This window comes from Zonotrichia albicollis, chromosome 1 (assembly GCF_047830755.1).
Source record: "Zonotrichia albicollis isolate bZonAlb1 chromosome 1, bZonAlb1.hap1, whole genome shotgun sequence".
In the NCBI taxonomy this organism is placed as follows: Eukaryota; Metazoa; Chordata; class Aves; order Passeriformes; family Passerellidae; genus Zonotrichia; species Zonotrichia albicollis.
Genome location: NC_133819.1, coordinates 6,654,703 through 6,674,509, shown reverse-complemented (window position 1 = coordinate 6,674,509; position 19,807 = coordinate 6,654,703). Strand labels below are relative to the sequence as shown.

At 38.3% G+C, this 19,807-nt stretch overlaps 1 protein-coding gene across 9 annotated transcripts in view; it reads left to right on the top strand.

Moving 5' to 3' along the window:
* Positions 1-19,807, top strand: part of KMT2C (lysine methyltransferase 2C) — a 186,837-nt gene that overhangs the window by 106,699 nt on the left and 60,331 nt on the right. For 8 of the 9 annotated variants that reach the window (XM_014269160.3, XM_026796597.2, XM_026796585.2 and 5 more), the window contains 9 exons: positions 731-891; positions 3,339-3,452; positions 4,978-5,711; positions 10,774-10,893; positions 13,263-13,379; positions 17,097-17,198; positions 17,374-17,478; positions 18,641-18,822; positions 19,495-19,659. In XM_014269160.3, the coding sequence (XP_014124635.2) occupies positions 731-891; positions 3,339-3,452; positions 4,978-5,711; positions 10,774-10,893; positions 13,263-13,379; positions 17,097-17,198; positions 17,374-17,478; positions 18,641-18,822; positions 19,495-19,659 (1,800 nt within the window). The remainder of the gene's footprint in view (positions 1-730; positions 892-3,338; positions 3,453-4,977; positions 5,712-10,773; positions 10,894-13,262; positions 13,380-17,096; positions 17,199-17,373; positions 17,479-18,640; positions 18,823-19,494; positions 19,660-19,807) is intronic. The other variant, XM_026796590.2, reaches the window with a different exon arrangement.

Below are 19,807 nucleotides of genomic sequence, written 5' to 3'. Positions count from 1 at the left end.
AAAGTGCATAAAGGTGCATGATGAGCAGTGTGACACTGATGGGTTTCTGGGAAGGATGTACAATGTGTTTGATGTACCACAGGACCTTGGGCAGCTCCTTGATCGTTCTTCCCTAAATACAATGAACAATAGCAGGCAGCTTTATTTTAATCTTAGCAGATAAGTATTAATTGGCAGTTACTTGAGGGTACCTGGCAGTTACTTGCTGCAAGCTGCTGCTGCCTATTGAATTTAACCTATTTTGTAAGGAAGCAGGCTGAAAAAATAATTGTCCCAAAGTTTAAAGACTCTTGTTTGCAGTCATCTGGGTTGATTTTGGTGTTTTTAATTTTCAAATTTATGTTTTCTGTTTGATTTTATGTCTTTTACTATTTCAGTAATTAAAAAAAACCCTAAAAATACAGTATTTGGGACATTTTAAGAATGTAAACTATGCTTTGTTTGCAATAATATTGTATGTTACTGTGCAACATCATGATGATGCTCTACATCTGGTGGAGTCCGATTGACTTTATCAAGGACAATTTAGGTCTTCATGTGTAAGTTTGTTCATTGTTCGACATGCTGACATATCATGCTTATTCCTCTGAAGTTCTCCATAATCAAGCATTGGTTGAAAATCTCTGTTTCCCATAGGAATGTGAAATAGTGCTATTTTTAATGGACTTTTACTATGATGCTTTATATTTTCATTACTAAAATCACAGTTACAATAAATTAATCTTCCCAGATGGATTCACATAGACTGTGACAGATCTCCAGGTAGTGAATTGGAGTCTCAGTTGAAAGACTACATCTGCACTCTTTGTAGACAAGGAGAAGGGGATCACACTCAGTCATGTGATGTAATGAACACTTCTGAACTCATTCCTGAACCTGACAGTATAACAGGTAATCAAACTTAAACTTCACAGTTCTGAAATGCTAATATCAGATGTAACATCTGTAGTCTCACCAAGTCTTTTTGTGAACCAGCCACTCAAATTCTATTCTATGAGAGTAGAGAATTTCATCCCTTCTCTGTTTAACAGCAGCTGCTCAGGCAGTCCATGGGTGGTTTCTCTTTCTGGCTTCAGGATCCTGGGTACAAACATGGGCTGGTGAGCATCATAATTGTGGCTCTCAACATTCCAGCTCCAGCCTCTCAGGCTGTAGCTGTAAACTTCACTGATTTATTTTGGATGTGGTACAGTTCATAAATGTATTCATTTGCCAGCCTGGCTGTTTCACTCATTTGTGCCTGGTAGATATTTTTGGAGACACTCAGTTCTCCTGTTTCTCTCAGGCTGCTGGTCAGTCTCATAGTGCCTGTTCTCCCTTTATCCAGGAAGGACAGAGCAGTGGGAGCTGGACTGTGTTCAAGGGACAGGTGTTTATTTAACTAGACAGCTTTTAATAGGTGTCCTTTTTCAAAGAAATGTATGATCAGTCATCTTGTTTCTGAGACATTCTTGTCTAAGTGGACAAATCAAGCAGAAGGTGGAAACTTGTAGAGAAGTGTAAAGTATGTTTTAAAAAATAAGTCAGTAGCAGTAAGGAAGCACAGGGAGAACTTGGATCTGCTGTTCTGGTCATCCACAAGAGCTGGGTTAAAAACTCAGAAGTAAATGCTTTTGTGTATTTCACACCCTGTGCTCTGTTGGGCAGCACCTGCACTCATCCAGGCTGAATTTCCCTGGAGAAGCACAGCTGTGGTTACATTTAGAAGCAAGGTAAAATGTAACAAATGAACTGCACAGCCACTGCCATGTGCAATTTTTGGGCTTGCAGCAGTGCTTGTGCACTGATCTTCTGTTATCTATAAGTGTTTGTGGTTTTGAAAGCCTGGTAAATTTTGGCAGGAAAGGGGAAATTTTGGCAGGAAAGAGGAAGTGTTGGGCTGCAACAAAACCCTAATGCTTGTGTTCAGACTGATGTTTTTGTATAAATAAGTCATCTCTTTGATGTTAGCCTGTACATCACCTTTTGTGAGCAGTAAAGAGATGATGGAAAAGGTGCTCCTGGAGGAAGGGCAGTGACAGGAGGGAAAATGTCTGTAAATGAGTTCCCTCTGTCAGTGAACACAGCCACCAGGTTAGGAAGAGTGACCACTTCAGCCTCTGCAGATCATTTTTCCCTTCTGAAAGCTTAGGAGAGGCTGTGGCCTCCCAGGCAGCGTTCTTAGAGCATTTTGAAGATGTCCAAAACAGAACATACACTGGCACAACTCCCAGTCTCCTACAAAACCCCTTTTCAGTAGGTAGCAGGTTAATCTGAAGGAAGGCTGAGGTTTTAAGCAATGCTTCTGTTGGATTTCTAGCTGGTAGAAACATTGACAAGCATGTTCTTGTCCCCAAGGAAGAACAGGACTATCATCTCACCTGCTAGGAGTAATCTGGAGCTATTACATCAGTAGAGTCATGCAGGGTTTTATACCCAGGAGAGCACTTCTGTACTTTAAAATCAGATTTGGAGCCAATCTAAATGATCTTTTTTTTTAAAGTTAACATATTGCTTTAAAGTTGGCAGAGTCTGAGAGCAGCTTTTAGGGTGCTAAAAGTAGTATCACCTAATAGTTGTGGGCTTTTTCAACTTTAAAAAGACTGTCTTGATGCAGAAATCTATGTTTGTTTCCTTTTTTTTTTTTTTTTGGTGCTAACATCCATGGAGGATCAGTTCTCTTCAAGTTAATGCTTGCTGTATACTTTGTTTTCTATACTTAATGTAGTGCATTTTAATGAATTTCCTTAACTGAAAGAGCCTTTACACAAGGGAAAAAAAAAAATTCCTGTTTCTGTGGTCTATAATGATCCTGTCAGCCAAAAAACCACTCAGTTGTGCCTTTTCCATGCAAAGATTAAGATATCTTAGTTCTAAAGTGGCAAAATTCACTTTTCATGTTGTTGAATACATAAGGTGAAAATCAGTGTTGCCAATGCTGATCATAGATGGAACTTTATATCTGTGCCATAATCCACTGTAGTATTTGTATACAAATTTGAAACCTTCATGCTGCCAGTTCTGTTGAATTTTATAGACTTAGAATTTAAGAAAATTCTTTCTTGTATTGCTCAGGCTGTGCAGAAGTCTGTGATGTGTGCATATTTTCACTGCTAGGTGTATGCAGTTGCCTTACAGACATCTGAAAGCTTCAGTGTTAATGAGTAAAATATTCTTAATTTTTAAGGAATACTGTGTAGTCTCTTGAACCTTCTCACTGACCTGACCTATCCTAAATCCTGTCATCATTAAATATCAGTCTCTCTGGAGCCAAAAGGTCAAACAGTGACAGCAGTTGCTGATGCCAAAGTAGCAGAATAAACACAGCAATTTTCATAACTGCTTTGCTTCTCCTTAAGCTTGTCCAAATGAAATGGAAATGGAAAGTGCTGGAGAGGATATGGCATTTCAGGAACAGCCCATTATAGGTGATGGCCTTGATCAGGAACCAGCTGCTGGGTGTGTTACAGAAGGTAAGAAAGAGTTTTGCACTCTGAGGAAACACCAGTTCTGAACCCTTCAGAACCTGAACCTTCTTCCAGTCACTAAGGTTTGCAATGCTTCATAAAAGCAAAAGGAAAAGCACCTAGAAAGCAGTAGGAGACTCATTGCAACAGTTCCATCTGAGCTCTCAAGCAAGAGTATTCTTTGCTTGATAAAAGAAGTGTTTTATTGAAGGGGAAGAAAGACTTCAGAATACTTGTGTTGCTTTACTTTTGTTTGTTTGTTTTACTTTTCTGTTGGGACTGGTTTTTTCCAAGCTGGAAAAATAGTTGAATGCTTTGTATGTGGAACTTTATTGTAAAACCCAATGACTTATTGCTGTCACTCACACTTTGTCTTATGTGCTTTATGGCTGTAACTCCACAGACATCCTCGATTAAGGATTTTCTGTTTGGGTTTTTTTTTCCTTTGTTAGTAAAAGATGATCTTTGACAGGGTTGCAGCAGGTGATCATTTTTGTTTTGGGAGAAAGTGCATCTTACCAGATGCACAGGGAGGTGCAGCTAAAGAAGGGTCAAACCACTGGATGTGTTAGTGACCAGTATCAAGGATAAAGAACCTGCCAGTATGTCCCATTCAGATGTTAGACAATGGCTGCTGTAAGGGGATACAAGAAACTTATATTTAAAGAAAAAGTTAAAAACCCCAACTTTTCATATTAGCTGTGATCACTCGGTTCTGCATCACAGTGCTAAAAGGGCCATGATTTAAACTGTGAAGAAATATTCAGAATAAATTCTGTCTATGAACTTATGGCAGTGTGAGTTTAAGAAGAGTGCAAGTGTAATAGAAATAAATGGCCTGTAAGAGAATCAGTGTCCATCCAAGGAAGGTGTGAGAAGCCAAATTCAGAGCAAAGAATGTGGTTCTTTACAGAGTGGACAAAAACTCTGGAACTCCTTGATGAAGAAAGTTATGGATGAAATGTGCTTGATTTGGTTCAAGGGAGGACTAGATAAATATTTTTTAAAGAAATTCATAATATATTAAAAACTTAAATTAAACCAGCAGCAGCTGTTTTCATTTCAGTTGATTTCCTAAAGTAGGAAAGAGTTTTAGGAGGAAAATTTTTTTTATTTGTATTTGTCCTGTTCTTAGCTTTTTGGAACTGTTATGACAGTAGCTTAAAATACATTAATTTATGATAGCATGCATCTTCAATACACAGAAATTAAAAAGAAGAAATTAATTTTGGCTGCCTACTTGGAAATGTGTGTTCAATTCCTCAAAAATTAATCTGGGGTCTATTTTCTTTTAATTTACTCTGCTGTGTTTTTAGGGAAAAATAATGAACTAAAAATATAGACTACTGTAAAAATAGGTACAAAGAAAGATGTTAGTGAAGTGTATTTTAAGCTACATATTAAATTCACTGAAGTAAAGTGATATGTGTTGGCCTGCATGATGTGTACCAAGTATACTTGTTGATCAGAGCACCAGAAGTTTTTTTTCTTTTTCACAGTGAGCCTTTAATATGTTTGTACTTAATTACAGGCATATCACCAGGAGAAAAGACCACACAACTGGAAGCAGAAGTCTCTGTTGAAATCAATTCAGCTGAAATGGAAATATCTCCTAAAAAGACACCAGCATCTGGTGACAGTCAGAGTGTGAAGATGATGGAAGTGGTAGAAGGTGTTCCAGCTGTAGGCCAGCAGGAGTTGGACAAACAAGCTGAAGAGACCCAGCTGCCTCAGGGTGGTGTGGAGGTATCAGAAGTGTCCACAGCAGACTCTCGGTCTCTGTGCTCAGTACCTGAGACCACGACTGTGACACCAGAAATTCTGGAGACTGAAAGAAAAGGAGATATTTCAGTCCCCACAGAACAACAACTGGAAATAATAAAAGTGCAGAAAGATATAGAAAAGGAAGAAACCCATGAGAAATCAGAAGCACCAGCTCTTCTAGGAGTAGAAAGTACTGCTTCACATGGAGGTGTTGCAAATAGTTCACCAGTCAGAGACAAACCCATCAAACCACCAGCTGAGACTTGCCCCTCGCTTCCCCCATCACTTAATCTAAACAAGACAAACGTGTCTTCCTCACCAGATGTTTCTCTAGACTTGCATTCTGCACGAGAGGTGCAGCACAGTCAGCCCCCAGTGCTGCCCCCAGCTGCTGGGAGTGCTCTCCCAACCACCTACATATCAGTCACTCCAAAAATCGGCATGGGCAAACCCGCCATCACCAAACGCAAGTTTTCCCCTGGGAGACCCAGGTCCAGACAGGTAAGCACATGCACTGTTCCAGTCTGTGTTTATTATATTGCAGTATAATTCATCAAATTCACCTGTTTCTTAGAAAATGCATTGATTCTCCTGAGTGTGTAGTTTATTTGTTCGAGAAATTAATGTTCTGGTAAATAAGGAAAAAGTCGTCGTAAAGCTTCTCTGGTGAGAATTTAAGTTTCTTTTGTCTCATGGTTAAAGCAAACTAGAAGAAATTTTGTTGTGTTTTTCATCTGCTACAAATGCAGATAGACATAATGCTGTGCTATTTAACTTTTAATATTTTTCATATATGCCTTTATTTTGGCTGGTACTTTCAAAGTGTGTTAGAGATTCTTAAGCTGGCTTTAGAAAAGAGCCTTCTACAACTCTGTGTCCTTTACTCTGCCAGATGTTTTCTTGATCGACGTTTCTAATGGTGTGGTAAATAATTCTGTGGTTTTGTTACATTAGGAAATACCATGCAAGAACTGTCTTGTACAAATCATTGTGGTTTGACTAGGATTAAATTTGATAAGTGAAAAGAATCCTCAAGCCTGTCACTTTCTGCAACATCTTTCTCTCTGTTCGTGTTGTGTTTCAGGGAAAATGGTTTATCAATACAGGGTATTCATTTCTTGTTGGTGAAATTATATATTAAAAGTGTGTCAGTGTTACAAGTTAGTGTTTCATCTTCTCATCACAATTTATTTTTAGTCCTTGAGACTTCCAGGTTGATGATTTCATGCTTTTCTGGACTTAGTGTTAACAAAGCTTTCTTATATATTACACAATTCATTTTGTTTTTACTTGTCATCTAAGGGTTCAAAATTTTTGCTTCCTAAGATATGAGAGAGTGTTCTGGAAAGTTTTTCTGCTGTTTCCACTGAGTTTAGGAGATCTGTGTTTGTTGTGCTGTAGTTTGATTTTCCTGGGTCACTGTACAGTCAGGTGTATATATCATATTTGCAGAAATATGTTAATGCCTTAAATTTCTCTTCAGTACTTTTAAGTTCCCACTCTGGGCTTTTGATGAAGGACTGAAAGCTGTTGAATGATGTTCTGTAGACTATGAAAAAAGAAGATTTTTAAATGTCCAGTTACAGGCAGGTGGGGTTTTTTTGAGCAAGATGTAATTGGACAAATCCACAATGTGGAAGGCATGTGTTTAAATCACTTTGGATTGCAGACAGAAATCGGTTTAGATTTATTCTGTGAGTGTTTTAAATTCCTTCTGCAGAAAACATTCATTTCTTAAAAGAGTGTGTAGTTTTCCAAACGGAGAGTTGTGCAGAGGAGCAGAAGCAGAGTCCCAGAGTGGCTCAGATTGGAAGGGATCACAATGGGCCATCTGGTGCAGCCTCCCTGCTCAGGCAGGGTCATCCCAGAGCACATGGCACAGGATTGCACCCAACCTCTTTGGGTTCCTGTTACATGGGGGTTCTCTGGGATAGTGTTGGAAGAACACTGTGTTAAATGCTCTTGTATTTATTCTGTGTATCTGAATTGAACAGAATTGAAATGGTTATTTTTGCCATGCCACTGTGTACTAGAAAGCATAAGATTAAGTCAGTAAATGGAAGGCATTACCAATTCTGGCTCTGAAACAGTGTTAGGTGAAGAGTTGGGAATATTCTGTAGAATAACTTTGAATAAAAAACAATAAACTTCTGCTGGTTTTGTAAATTCCATAAATATTATTTTAGTGTTATTCCAGGGTGTGTTCCTTGAGAAATACCTTGTTCAGAGATATTTAATTTTCATCGTGAAGATGTTGGTGATGACTGTTCCACAACACACTGAATATCTGTTGGTGTTTTAATAGATTGTTTTAAATGAGATTTGAGAAGGCAGAGCACTGTGATGGTTTTGGATGTGTGCTGTCTTGGATAGGGATGGGTTTTTTGCTGTCTTCACTTACATGGTATCACTAAGTATGTTGTTGTAAAAGGTAAATGTTGGAAAAGGAGAGGAGTCTTTTTCAAGGATCAGTTGTTGTTACGGTTTTTATACTTGGTGCTTGGTTGGTTGGTGGTTTTTTGTTTTTTGTTTTTTTTTTTTTTTTTTTTTTAATGAGGAGAGCTGTATTTTCAAGTGATTAAAGTTTGTTCGCAACCCTAAAATTACATTAAATATTAAATTGCAAAGCCAGCTTTGTGCATTTGCAATTGCAGTAGGATTCATAAAGCGTTAAGCAGCTAAACACAGCCAGTGGTAATTTAGTGAGATCTCCTGACCCTTGCTGACACTGGGTTTCCTTTTGTTATAATTTACTTGCAGCTGTGTTGTTCAATTTTGAGGACTCAAGAATATGATGGAGAATTAGAACTTCCTGTTTCTGTCACAGTACATAATTATTGCTGGGGTTCTGATGTAAATGAACTGAATAGAACTTTCTCTTCAGTGTTGTGTGGTAATAGGCATTAATTAAAAGCCAAAAATATAATTAATGCATCTCTTTGATGCAATTCATTTGTTCGTGGTATTGTGGAAATGTGTGTTTTTAATTAAGTTTATCTGACCAAGAATTCAAATTTTTCTGATCTACAATAAAACTTGGATTGAATTTCCAATTTAATTCTTAACAATATGGTTCATGAATCATATACAAATCATTTTGTTTTGCAAGACTGAATATTTCATATTCAGATTTAATATTCTTTTAGCTTTTTAATCTTTTGACTATATTTAATCAGTAGAAAAGTTATCTTCCTAAAAGGAGAATAATTTTGTTCCTCCAAACTAAGAGTAGGTAATTTTAGTTGTTAAGTATTTTCAGCATGTTTAAGATCTTGAATTTTGACACTGTGAGCCTGTTGCCTCCTTTGCAGATTGATGTAAAGATTGCTTCTCTGATAAATAGATTTTCTTTCTTGTTGCTATACAGATTTTCTTTGTGTTGCCACTTTATAAGAACAGTTACCTACCATGCATTATGAATTTTAGAAGTAATGAGGAAACTAATTAAAATCCAATGAAACTTTGAATTTCACCTGCTAAAACTGACTGTTACTTTATACTAAAACTAGGGCTAGGATAGTTAAGGCAAATCTCCTGTGCCACAGACCTGCTGATGTAGTTACCTACCAATGTATCAAATTTCCTTTTACCCCCCCCCATTTCTGACATGATGTCCCTGTTGTGTCACAAATGCTCTGTCCTTGTGCCCTGGGTGTGAGCAGGGACTTGTCCATCCCCAGGTCTGAGGGTGGGAAGGTTTCTGCCCAGCCCTGTTCCCCTGTCAGAGGGTGAGGAACCTCCTGATATTCTGAGTTGTCTGCATGATGAGCACCCGTCTGCAGTCAAGGAAAAAACTGGGATAGCAAAATCTTCCAGTCCAGGGTGTTGATTGCAGCACAGTGAGTGGAACCCTTGAGCAGCTGCTGCCAGGAGCTCTTCTGGAAGCCCCTGGGCAGAGGGGAGGCTTTGATGGCCAAACCAAGCTCACAGGTGCTCTGGGCACTCAGCAGTTTGGAGGTTGTGTGTCCAGCTAGCACCTCATTGTGGGCAGAATTGTCAAATGGTTGGGTTTTTTTAAGTGTTATGTTGTCCACATTCCTTTTCCAGCAGATTTATGCTGAATATTGGTCGTGTCCATACTGTGGGTTGTACTGAGTGTTGGTGTTTTTACCTTGAGACTTTTATCCAGAATAAGGCTTTTAGGTCACTGACAAGCTTTCTGCTTTGTGTGCCAGATCACTTGAGGGATAGCCCTGTTTTCAGAAAGGGCACCTGTTAGCAAGACACCTTTTTACAGTTCAAGATGAATGTTTGTTTGGATGGAGTTGTTGATTTCAAAGAAACTCATTTTCCCACGCATTCTGGATGGAGAAATTGCATTTCAGAAAAGGAAAAAAAACCCAACATATTTTGCAGAGCCATCTCATTTTCCTTGATTCTTCTTATTATTATTGTATATCCCAGTATTCAAAGGTGTAAATGTGTTTGGGCTTGCCCTTGTGAGCAGTTGTGAATAGTTGGGAATGTTTGTATGCATGAGGTTATTCCACATCAGCCCTGGGATTATGCTGCTGAATGGCATTCTGGGGAAGGTAAACCTGCACTTTTCATCAGTTCCATTCTCATCCTGATACTCAATATGTTTTACTCTCACAAATTCAGAATTAGGAAAATGTTCTGTCCTTTATTAATCTAATGTGGAAATTGGCAGTGAAGTTATTTATGATGTCTGTCTCTTGCAGTCTGTCTTTTGTGCTTGAGAAAGTCTTCCACAGATTTCACTTTCCATGAGGAGCCTCAGCATTTTTCCTTGGCTGTCTTAGCATTTTCTTCTCATTTTGCTTTATTTCTACTGACAGTCATACAATACCCCTCACCATGATGGAACTACATAAATAGGAGTAATAATTAGTTAAAAAGAACTTGTAGGTACACCATATGGATGTATATTATTACATGTACATAATAACATGTTAAAATGTGGTACCACAGCATAACATGAAAACACTGGGGTGAAAAAAATCATTGGTAGGGTTTTATAATGATTTATTTGTAGCAGACTTGCAGGAATGAGCTGCTTTGTTGATTACCATGGCTATGTTCCTTTTCTTTGTCTAGTGGTTTATTCATATTCCTTTTGTTTGCTGTGCTTCTCAGACTAGTTGTTGCTGTGATTTGGGGGTAGTTTAGTTTGAAAAGTCAACTGAGGCCATCAGTTCTTTCAGAATGTGGTTTGGAATATAAAAGGAGATATTACCACCTCCAACTACTGTCTTCTTCACTGATGCAATAAAATTTAGGCATGTAATTTGTTGTTGTTATGATTGCTTGCTTTAGATATGTATTAATCTTTGTTCATAAAACTCATTTTGTTGTGCTTAACCATCAGTTGGAAGTAAATACTGATTTTAGGGCATGTTTCATTGAGAACCTAAAAATTTCCCACTTTCTACTCACTCAGTGAACTAATTGACTACTTAAATTAATGTAGAAATGCCTATGCCTGCATGTGCTTTGCTTTTCAGATTTTTTTTTTTTGTTGCTTGCTTTTTGCTTTTTGCTTTTTTGCTTTTTTTATGTTGCAAAGTTTTATACATCTATTTTCTCACCTGCCGTATCCTAGGGGGCTTGGAGTACCAATAATACAGTGAGCCCACCTTCCTGGTCCCCAGACATTCCAGAAGGTCGGGACATTTTTAAATCCAGACAGCTTCCTGGCAGTGCCATTTGGAGCATCAAAGTGGTAAATAATTTGAATTTATTTTCATGTATCCATTGCTATCTTTCTACTGTAGAGATTAGTGATGAAATTCTGTCTCTCATACCTTAATTAATCTTCCATTCTGTTACTGTTCAAGATCTCTAAAAATTATTAAAGCTCTGGAGGTTTCAGGTTAAAAGATGTGAGCTTTCCAGAGCATAAACTATGATGGCATTGCCTTGATTTTTAGTGGCAAAGAATACTTTGTATTACCCAAATTTTGTGTGTGTTGAGTACATCACTTTCTGTGGTTGGCTTTACGTGGCTGTCAAAATAAATTACCTGAGAAGAAAAATGTCTTTAAGACTGGCAGTAAGGTAAGCCAGGCATGGAAAGGAGCAGAGATCTGAAGGATGGCTTGAATTTGTTGCTGTGGAGAAATCTTGCAGAGTGGATTCAAAGTGACATCGTTTTTAGCTGATGGGGGAATAAACAACAACTTTCCAACCTGATTAGATGGACCAAAATTGTATCCACAGTGACATTTACTATTAAAAACACCTGAAGTAATTAAAGTAGAATTACTTGGTTTAAGTAAAGGCCAAAAAAAAAGCTGAATTATGAAACTGACAAATAACTGTAGCTCCCAGTGATTTAAAAGTTCATCTCACTTTAACTCTCATGCTAATTTTATTTTGATTTGACATCAGCTTAGCTTTTGCTGCTTTAAGCATTAATTTTCAGCTTAATGTTGAGCATTAACATTGATACAAGTATGTGCTTATTCCTGTTACTAGTTGTGTGATAATAACAATACTGACACCTGTTCTGAAACAGAAAATAAGAAACTTGTCAGAAGAGTTTCCATGTTAAAAAAATTGATGATTGTGTGTCATATGTGTGCATATGTATTAGCTCCATAGATATCTAAGGACAATTTTTGTTTCACCTCAACCTCCAGCAGCATCCTTCCTTTCACTCTTCAGATATCATTTTGTTGCATTGACTTGGTGTGTGAGTCAATTGAATTTCTTTTTGCTTTATTAGATGAATGTTAATAAAATTTTAACATTGGGATCCTTCAATTCTCCCTTTAATTATGACCATAAAGTTCAATATCTTCTTTAAGCCAGGAGTTGGAATATTTGAGAAATACAGTAGAGAATATTGAGCCCACAGTGCTTCTTTCCATCCAAGGAGCTCCTGTCTCCTTCAGTAAAAACCTCTCATGTCTGTTGGTGTCACAGTCCCCATGGAGCTTTGTTGCTTCCATCAATGTTGTTTTACAGAGCAAATGTTGGTATTGAAAGTATTTTGCAGCAAGCATTTGGAAACCCCATACTCTGTACTCCATACTTGGGCTGTATTGGGAGCTGAGATTATTGACAAATATGAAATGCAATAAATAATCTCAGTGCTCATTTTGCTGTAGGAAAGGTGCTTATTTGAGTACATGCCATAATTATCAGTTACCCAGATTAGAGGCTTTGAGACACATTGTAAAGATGTCTGATATATCAGCCAGAATTTGTGGACATGACAATGTCTTTTTTCTCTCTGGAAATGATTTGGGAGGATTAGGAACCCTCTTGTGCTTAGTTCAGTTTGAAATTTTAAAAAAAGGAAAAAAAACTAACAAAACCCCCCCTAAATTTCAAACTTAAGTAAAAACATACTTACTCTCCCAAGGATAATTGTAGTTAAACACACTGAATGCTCTAAAGTACAACACTGCAGCTCTGCATCTTAAATAAGGAAGGGAGAAGAAAAGCTGTCTGTAAATCAAGTGGAGATTGTGTAAGAAAAACTTGACATTATGGGGATTGTTGGTCTGAGTGTAATTGATAGAATTAATATAAAAAAACTCTCTATATATGCTAAATTAAGAGAGTTTCATGGAGCCAGCTCCCACTTTCCTTTGTGAGCAGGACTCAATCCTAATAAATTCCAGGTTTCACTTGATTATTCATAGTGTAAGAAAAGCATCTGTGATTACCAGTAATCAAATGTCCAGACCCTGTGTAAAGTCCCATGACTGTCTGGGCTGACTGTTCAAAGAGAAAAGAAAAATGAATCATAGAATAATAGATATATTTTGGAAACTTTGCAAATGAGATGGGGGTAACTGTTGGGGGAAATCCATATTTCCAGTTAACTGCTGAGCAGAATATAAACATTTGTGGTTTTGACTGAAGAGAAAGGTGATCATATGATGCCATGTAAGTAATTAAAGGTATTTCACACAAATTTATGCATAAATTTAATGGCCATGCCCTGGTGTGCTTGTACTCACCAGAAATCACAGGGTGTTTTTTACTTATGTTTTTCCATAGATGAACTGAACAAGTTTGAATCCCAGTAAGAAGAGAACTTGAGGGGTTGCATTGACATTGTTGCCTTCCATTGAGCAGGGCCGAGGCTCAGGATTCCCGGGGAAGCGGAGGCCGCGTGGAGCGGGGCTGTCGGGAAGAGGTGGCAGAGGAAGATCAAAACTGAAGAATGGAGTTGGGGCTGTGGTCATTCCAGGGGTAAGGAGATCTTTTTTGCCATATTGCAGTCTGTTAATAGAACAGTTTTATTCAGCTGTAATTCTTGTTTGAAAATACTGCATAAAAAACCAATGAACTCTGCAGAGCCAGGGGTGTTTGATGGAGCCTGGCCGTTGCTGCTTGTGATGAAGAACTGGAACACTACAGCTCAGTGGGCCTGAGGCAGTTCTGTGCTGCTCTTGCCCTTTAAAGACACAACAGTTGGGAGTCTGAAAGTACCACTTCCATTTCCTTGGGTGCAGAACATGCTGGGTAAAGGCAGCACTGACTGGAACAACCCAGAGGGAGAGAGCAGGGTTTGTGCGTGAGAATGTAACTGCAGCCATAGGAGACCAGAGCAAAGGTTCTTCTGGACTGAGTGGTGGAGCAAGAGCGCAGAACAGGAGAGGAGAAGACATTTCAGCAGTCTGTGGCTTGGGCACTTGCTGAACAGGAAGATGTGTCTTTGTCTTGGGCAGCCTGTGTTGGAGCTTTCTTTCATAAATCTGCCCATTCACTTCAAAAAAGCTTTAGGGAAACCATGGCTGCTTAACCTTTTTCAGTTCAGCTCATCAGCTTGTGTTTTACGTGGCTGCCTCCTGGATTAGCTGCCTGCCCCTCAGTGCTCTTAAAGACTAGACAGTGGAAAGCTGCTTTCCATTCACTTCCTCCACCCATGCCATTCAGTTTCTATAGACATCCATCATTTCTCCTCCTTTTCCTTCCACTCTTGACTAGCAAGTATGGAGGATGCCAGTATTTTGAGTTGTTCCTTGTAGGGAAGCTACTCCATATTTCTGATCATTAATACCAGTTCTTTTGTCATGTTGATTTCCTTACTTTGTGGACTTCCATCTGCCATTTTACAGCCCAGCACTCAGCTTTATGAAGTTCTTGTGCAGTTCTTCACACTTGTCTTTTGGATTTTATTGCTCTGAATATCCCAGTCCTGTTGGCAAGCTTTGTCACCTTGCTTCTCACTTTATTTTTCAGATTGCACATGAGTGTGTTGAGCACCACCACCTGTTAGCAGCAGGCCCTGTCAGATTTTGACTAGTGCAATTCTCCCACATACAAAACTGATAATTTAGTTCCCTCTTTATTTGTGTCTTGTATCAGTATAGGGACCATTCCTCTTCAGTTTAACTTTTTTTAAGTAGCTTTGGTGAAGGACTGTGCCAAAAGAGTTTAGTGGTGAAGTAAGTTGCATCAGTCAAATTTTCCTGTCCCCAGAATTGCTGACTCCTTCAGAGAGCCCTTACAGATCATGATTTACCATAACTAAAGCTTCCTTGACTCTTTAATGAATTCATATATCAGTGATTCTCAGTTCTTTGTTCTGATCAGATGTCTGCTATTCTGTACACAGCTTCTGTCCAGAAACTCTTGAGAAAACAATGATTATATTTGCTGTCTCTTATTCTTCAAGAATACTGAAGTGATTATAAGCAAGTGATTGCTCACTGAAGTTGATAGTTACACTACTAAATACTTGAAGTATTTTTAAAACTTGAAAATCCTACACAGTCCTACTCTGCTCCTCATAAGAAGGGGGGTTTTGGTATAAAAAACTTGGAAATCTGGTCTGTGAAACAATTATTTTTTTTCCGTTGTGGGCTTGTTCTACTTGAATGTTCCTTTTAAACTTTGATTACCAACAAGCCCTGCATATTTTGAGAGACATCCTGTTCCTTGTGTTCAGAGAGGGACATGCTCATTTTATGTCTTTATGAAGTAATTCCTGAGACTCTCTTCAGAGCTGTATTTTTATGTTCATACATGTAATCTTTGTTTGAATTTGTCACACTTTCTCCTGCCTGTGTAATAATATCTTGGGATACTCTGGTGTTTATGATTTGAAAAAGGAACAATCATCTCTGTCACTTTTCCCTTTTAAAGCATTGGGTGGTCAAGATTCAGAAGCAAATTTGTAATTTTAAACATACAGGATGAATTCCACTTAGGCTACTTACAGCACCATAATCAATTGGAGACATTCCCATCATTATTTTGGTGTTACAAAGCACAAATCTGTACTTCAAGAGAAGCTGGGGTTTATAGATCAAACTCATAAAGTTTTTGTAATTGTTCAGAGGACAGTGATGTAGGTAACTTGCTATAAATACAAAATGCACAGCCCTCTCCACCATTTCCTGCAGAGATTTGATCCTTTGAGTCACCACATGGAAGGCAGCTCCAGAATTGCAGGGACGTGGCTGCCTTGTGGTAGAGTAGATGCAGTTAGCAATGCCAATAAATCAGCCTTTGGTCAGATAAATGTTTGACATGGGGGTATTTTCAGTCAGTTTGCACAAAATAATTCTTACTCATCATGGGATCAGCAGACAGCCACACAGATTTGGAAGTACCTTGGAGTATCTTGGGAATGGGGAAAAAGGTGGGTACAGGTTTAGCCATGGTGGGTCAGTGCTGGGATTCAGCAGACACCAACATTGCAGCCAGTCCTGCAAATTCTGCTCTTTTGCATGTGCAGTCACAAGAACCTTGTGAAACCTTTTGTGGAAAAGTAGGTAAGGGAAGTGTTGTCCCTGAAGGTATCAAGGTATTTCAGGTGCTCTGGAGTTAACTGGTTAGTTACAGCTGCAGTGCTCTCAAATATTTGGCAATCAAAACACATAAAGAATATATTGCCTTTTCAGCTGTTTCTTAGTAAATGCTGAGTTTCAGCAGCTGTGTATCAGAGGGATTCCTCTAGTTGATACTGTGGTATTTACATTTGTCCCTAGAGTTACATTTGGATTTGTAAAATATTTAAATTATTATTTAGACAAAACTTATCTCTGTAGGACTTACACTGTATTTAAAATAATCCACATATATATAATTGGAACAGCTGCTGAAACAAAGCTACATTTCCCTAGCAATCTTTTTTTATGGAACTGTGTCCCTTTATATTCCTGGTTCAGAGATAGCAGTTGGGCCTATTAGTTTAACTTCATGGACAGCAAATTCTGTATTGTAAGATCACATGAAAGTCAGAGCACAGTTGAAATGTTTCATTTGTGTTTCTCTTCCTGAGAATCTGTAGATGAAATGTGCTAAATTAATAAAGGGCAGGTCAGAATAAAAATCACTTGATGAAAAAGAAAAATGATTGTCTACAGTAAGAGCTGATGGATTGAGATCAAAATAGCTGTTTGCAGTTCAGTGCAAGTGTTTATGGTAGATAGATAAGCCTCATAAACTGCTTACAGCAAGTAACTTTAGAGCTCTTGCTTAGTCCTCTAGCATACTTGGAACATTAGCTAAACCTCATTTTAGGCAATATGGGACAAACCACATTTCTGCAGTTGATTTTTGAATTAATATTCAAAAGTCTGTCAGTGCAATTAACTTTTTGATACAAAGAACTTCAGTATTTACATGCAGGGAACAGCAGACTGGGCACAGTATGACAGTTTCTGCTTAGTGGTTTTTAATTCAAGTATGTCTTTGCTTCCTTTTCCAGTTGGAAGTGTAATGGGATAATATGTGAAGGTGGAAAAAGGAGAGGAAGAGAATATGTCTGTGAAACTATAATACTGATGATGAGAAAATGTGAATTAATGCAGTAATTTCTGATGGAGGCAGCTTTTAATGAAAGTTGAAACTGTATTAATAAATACGTGCAAAACTTATTTAGAGAATGTTTCATGTTGTCTCATGTCTTACAAAATGTGATGTGCTTGTTATTTATATTTTGTGGTTTTTTAATAGGTCACAACCATGGATATTTCATCTAATAAAGATGAGGAAGAAAACTCGATGCATAATACAGTTGTCCTGTTCTCTAACAGTGACAAGTTCACTCTCCATCAGGTTAGGATAATAGTTACAATTTTTCATTTTGTTTCCCTTCTCTTAATGATAAAAAAGTGAATGAAGTCCTTGTTAGGAGTTAAATTACACAGCAAACTAGTTGGATTTACAGTTAGATGTTTTCAGAAGTAGTGTCTGGCACGTGTTGAGAGCCTGCTCTTGTGTGTCCTTGCAGGATATGTGTGTGGTTTGTGGCAGTTTTGGCCAAGGTGCTGAGGGCCGGCTGCTGGCCTGTTCCCAGTGTGGGCAGTGTTACCATCCCTACTGTGTCAGTATTAAGGTGAGTGCTCTTGTTCCACACAAAAACCTCTTGATTGCACTGTTTTCATATTGTACTTTAATAGCACCACGCTGCCTTCGGTTTTGTGGTAATTAGGGGAGTCATTAACTTGTTAGATATTCATCAGCTAATGTGACCATTATTTGTATGTGACTTATGAAAGACTTTAATTAAATGTCATTTTATAGTATGCATAGCCTCAAGAGAAATTAACCTTTTTATAATTTCACAACCATAAATAGCGCTGATTATCCAGCAGTTGGTTAAAATAACAGTTTGAGATACAAGTTTTAAACCTAGATACAAGCAGAATTAAAAACAAAGAAAAAATTACGCTGCATCTTCATTTACTTGGGGCATAAGGTTTAGTTGATTCAATTTGCCTGTTGGCTGTCAGAATTGACAGCAGTTGGAGTGGTTAATTAATACATTTTACATTCATTAGCCTAGGAGAGAATGTGTGAAAATTAAATTTGAATGCTGTGAAATGACCTAGCAAGCACAAAATAAGCTATTTACTGCAGTGTATACACTGTACACTTTTCATTGGTTGTGATGTAAATATATCTGTGTAAAAGTGGGATTTTTTTTAAAACATGTCAAAAACTTTATTTTGTACATACTTTAAAAAATGCCATATGCATATTTCATGCAATTATAATTTGACTTTTTGTTTATGTACTACTCTTGCATTATATATTAATTGCAGTAAGTTAGATGCTTGCTTCAGATGACTAAAACTCCAGCACCGTGATCACATCATGAGGATCAGGTTTGTGACCTCTTGAGGAACCAGAATGTACACAAATCTCTGGGAGATGACAAGATGCATCCCAGAGTCCTGAGGGAATTGGCTGATGCAGCTGCCATGCCACTTTCCATGATATTTGAAAAGTCCTGGCAGTCAGGTGAAGTCCCAGGTGGCTTAAAAAGGGAAACACTGCATCTGTTTTTAAAAAGATTAGAAAGGGGTACAGTTTCTTTCTATTTAATCCATTCCTGTTCATTGAAGCTTCAGAAAGTCTGATTGCTAAAGAGCTCCTCGTGATGTGGGTGATGTGCCCAGAGGAGCATCCTGAGCTCCACAAGCCAGACCTTAATTTATCCATTGATCACACTTCACTGAGCCGTTTGCAACTAATTCTCACCTTGCATTTTTCAGATTACTAAAGTGGTACTCAGCAAAGGTTGGAGGTGCCTGGAGTGCACAGTGTGTGAAGCCTGTGGGAAAGCCACAGATCCAGGGAGACTCCTCCTGTGCGACGACTGCGACATCAGCTACCACACCTACTGCCTGGACCCACCCCTGCAGACTGTGCCAAAGGGGGGCTGGAAGTGCAAATGGTGTGTTTGGGGCTGGGCTCAGAGTTGCTGTCTGCTGGCCTCCTCTGCTTCTCTCTGTCACTTGGTGTTTGTAGTGTCAGTTGAATTGTAACAAGGTTTTAGTTGTGTCTAAGTCAGGTGTATTAAACAAAGCCAACAAAATGCTTTTGAGTTGTTTGATTCAATTAGAACTGCTTCTTCATGCCAAAAACCACATAAGCAGAGATAGACAAAATTTCTCTTTTGAAACTCGTAGCAAAAAAAATATTCCAATTTATATTCATTGTAATCATTCCAGTGTTCATTTGGAAAGATGAATGGGTGCTTCACCCTGGTGTTCTTGACATAAAACCCTGTGAAAACAATTTGTTTTACTTGGGTGAAACACAAACAGACCAGACCTCTCACATGGTTAAGTCTCCAGATCTCAAAGTGAATGGCAACTGGAAGCAGGAACTCTTTGACCTGTTGAGCTGTTACAAGAACCCATCTGCCTGCTTTTGCAGTTTCAAGGGAATTATTAATTAGGAACTTTATTTCAAAAGTACAAAAAATGTTGTTAAATGTTTGTGGTTAAACATGTTGTTAAGTTAAAACTTAATTACTCACCTCTTTCTAAGTGGAAGAGATTTAAAGCCACAAAATCATCTTCCTGTGAACTGACACTAATAAATCTTTTTGTCTGTTCTGTAGGTGTGTTTGGTGCAGACACTGTGGAGCAACTTCTCCAGGTTTAAGATGTGAATGGCAAAACAATTACACCCAGTGTGCTCCCTGTGCAAGTTTGTCTACCTGCCCCATCTGCTACCGCACGTACAGGGATGAGGAGCTCATAATTCAGTGTAGACAGTGTGATCGGTAAGGATTTCTCATATTTCACTTGTTTTCCTGTTCAAGTCTTATTTTAATTTTTCCCCCTTAATGTTGAAGTGTAGAGATGAAGGAAATGGTCATGTGGTAAAGAACAGTGGGTTACTGAGTCTCAGAAGTCTCTTAGTAGTTAATT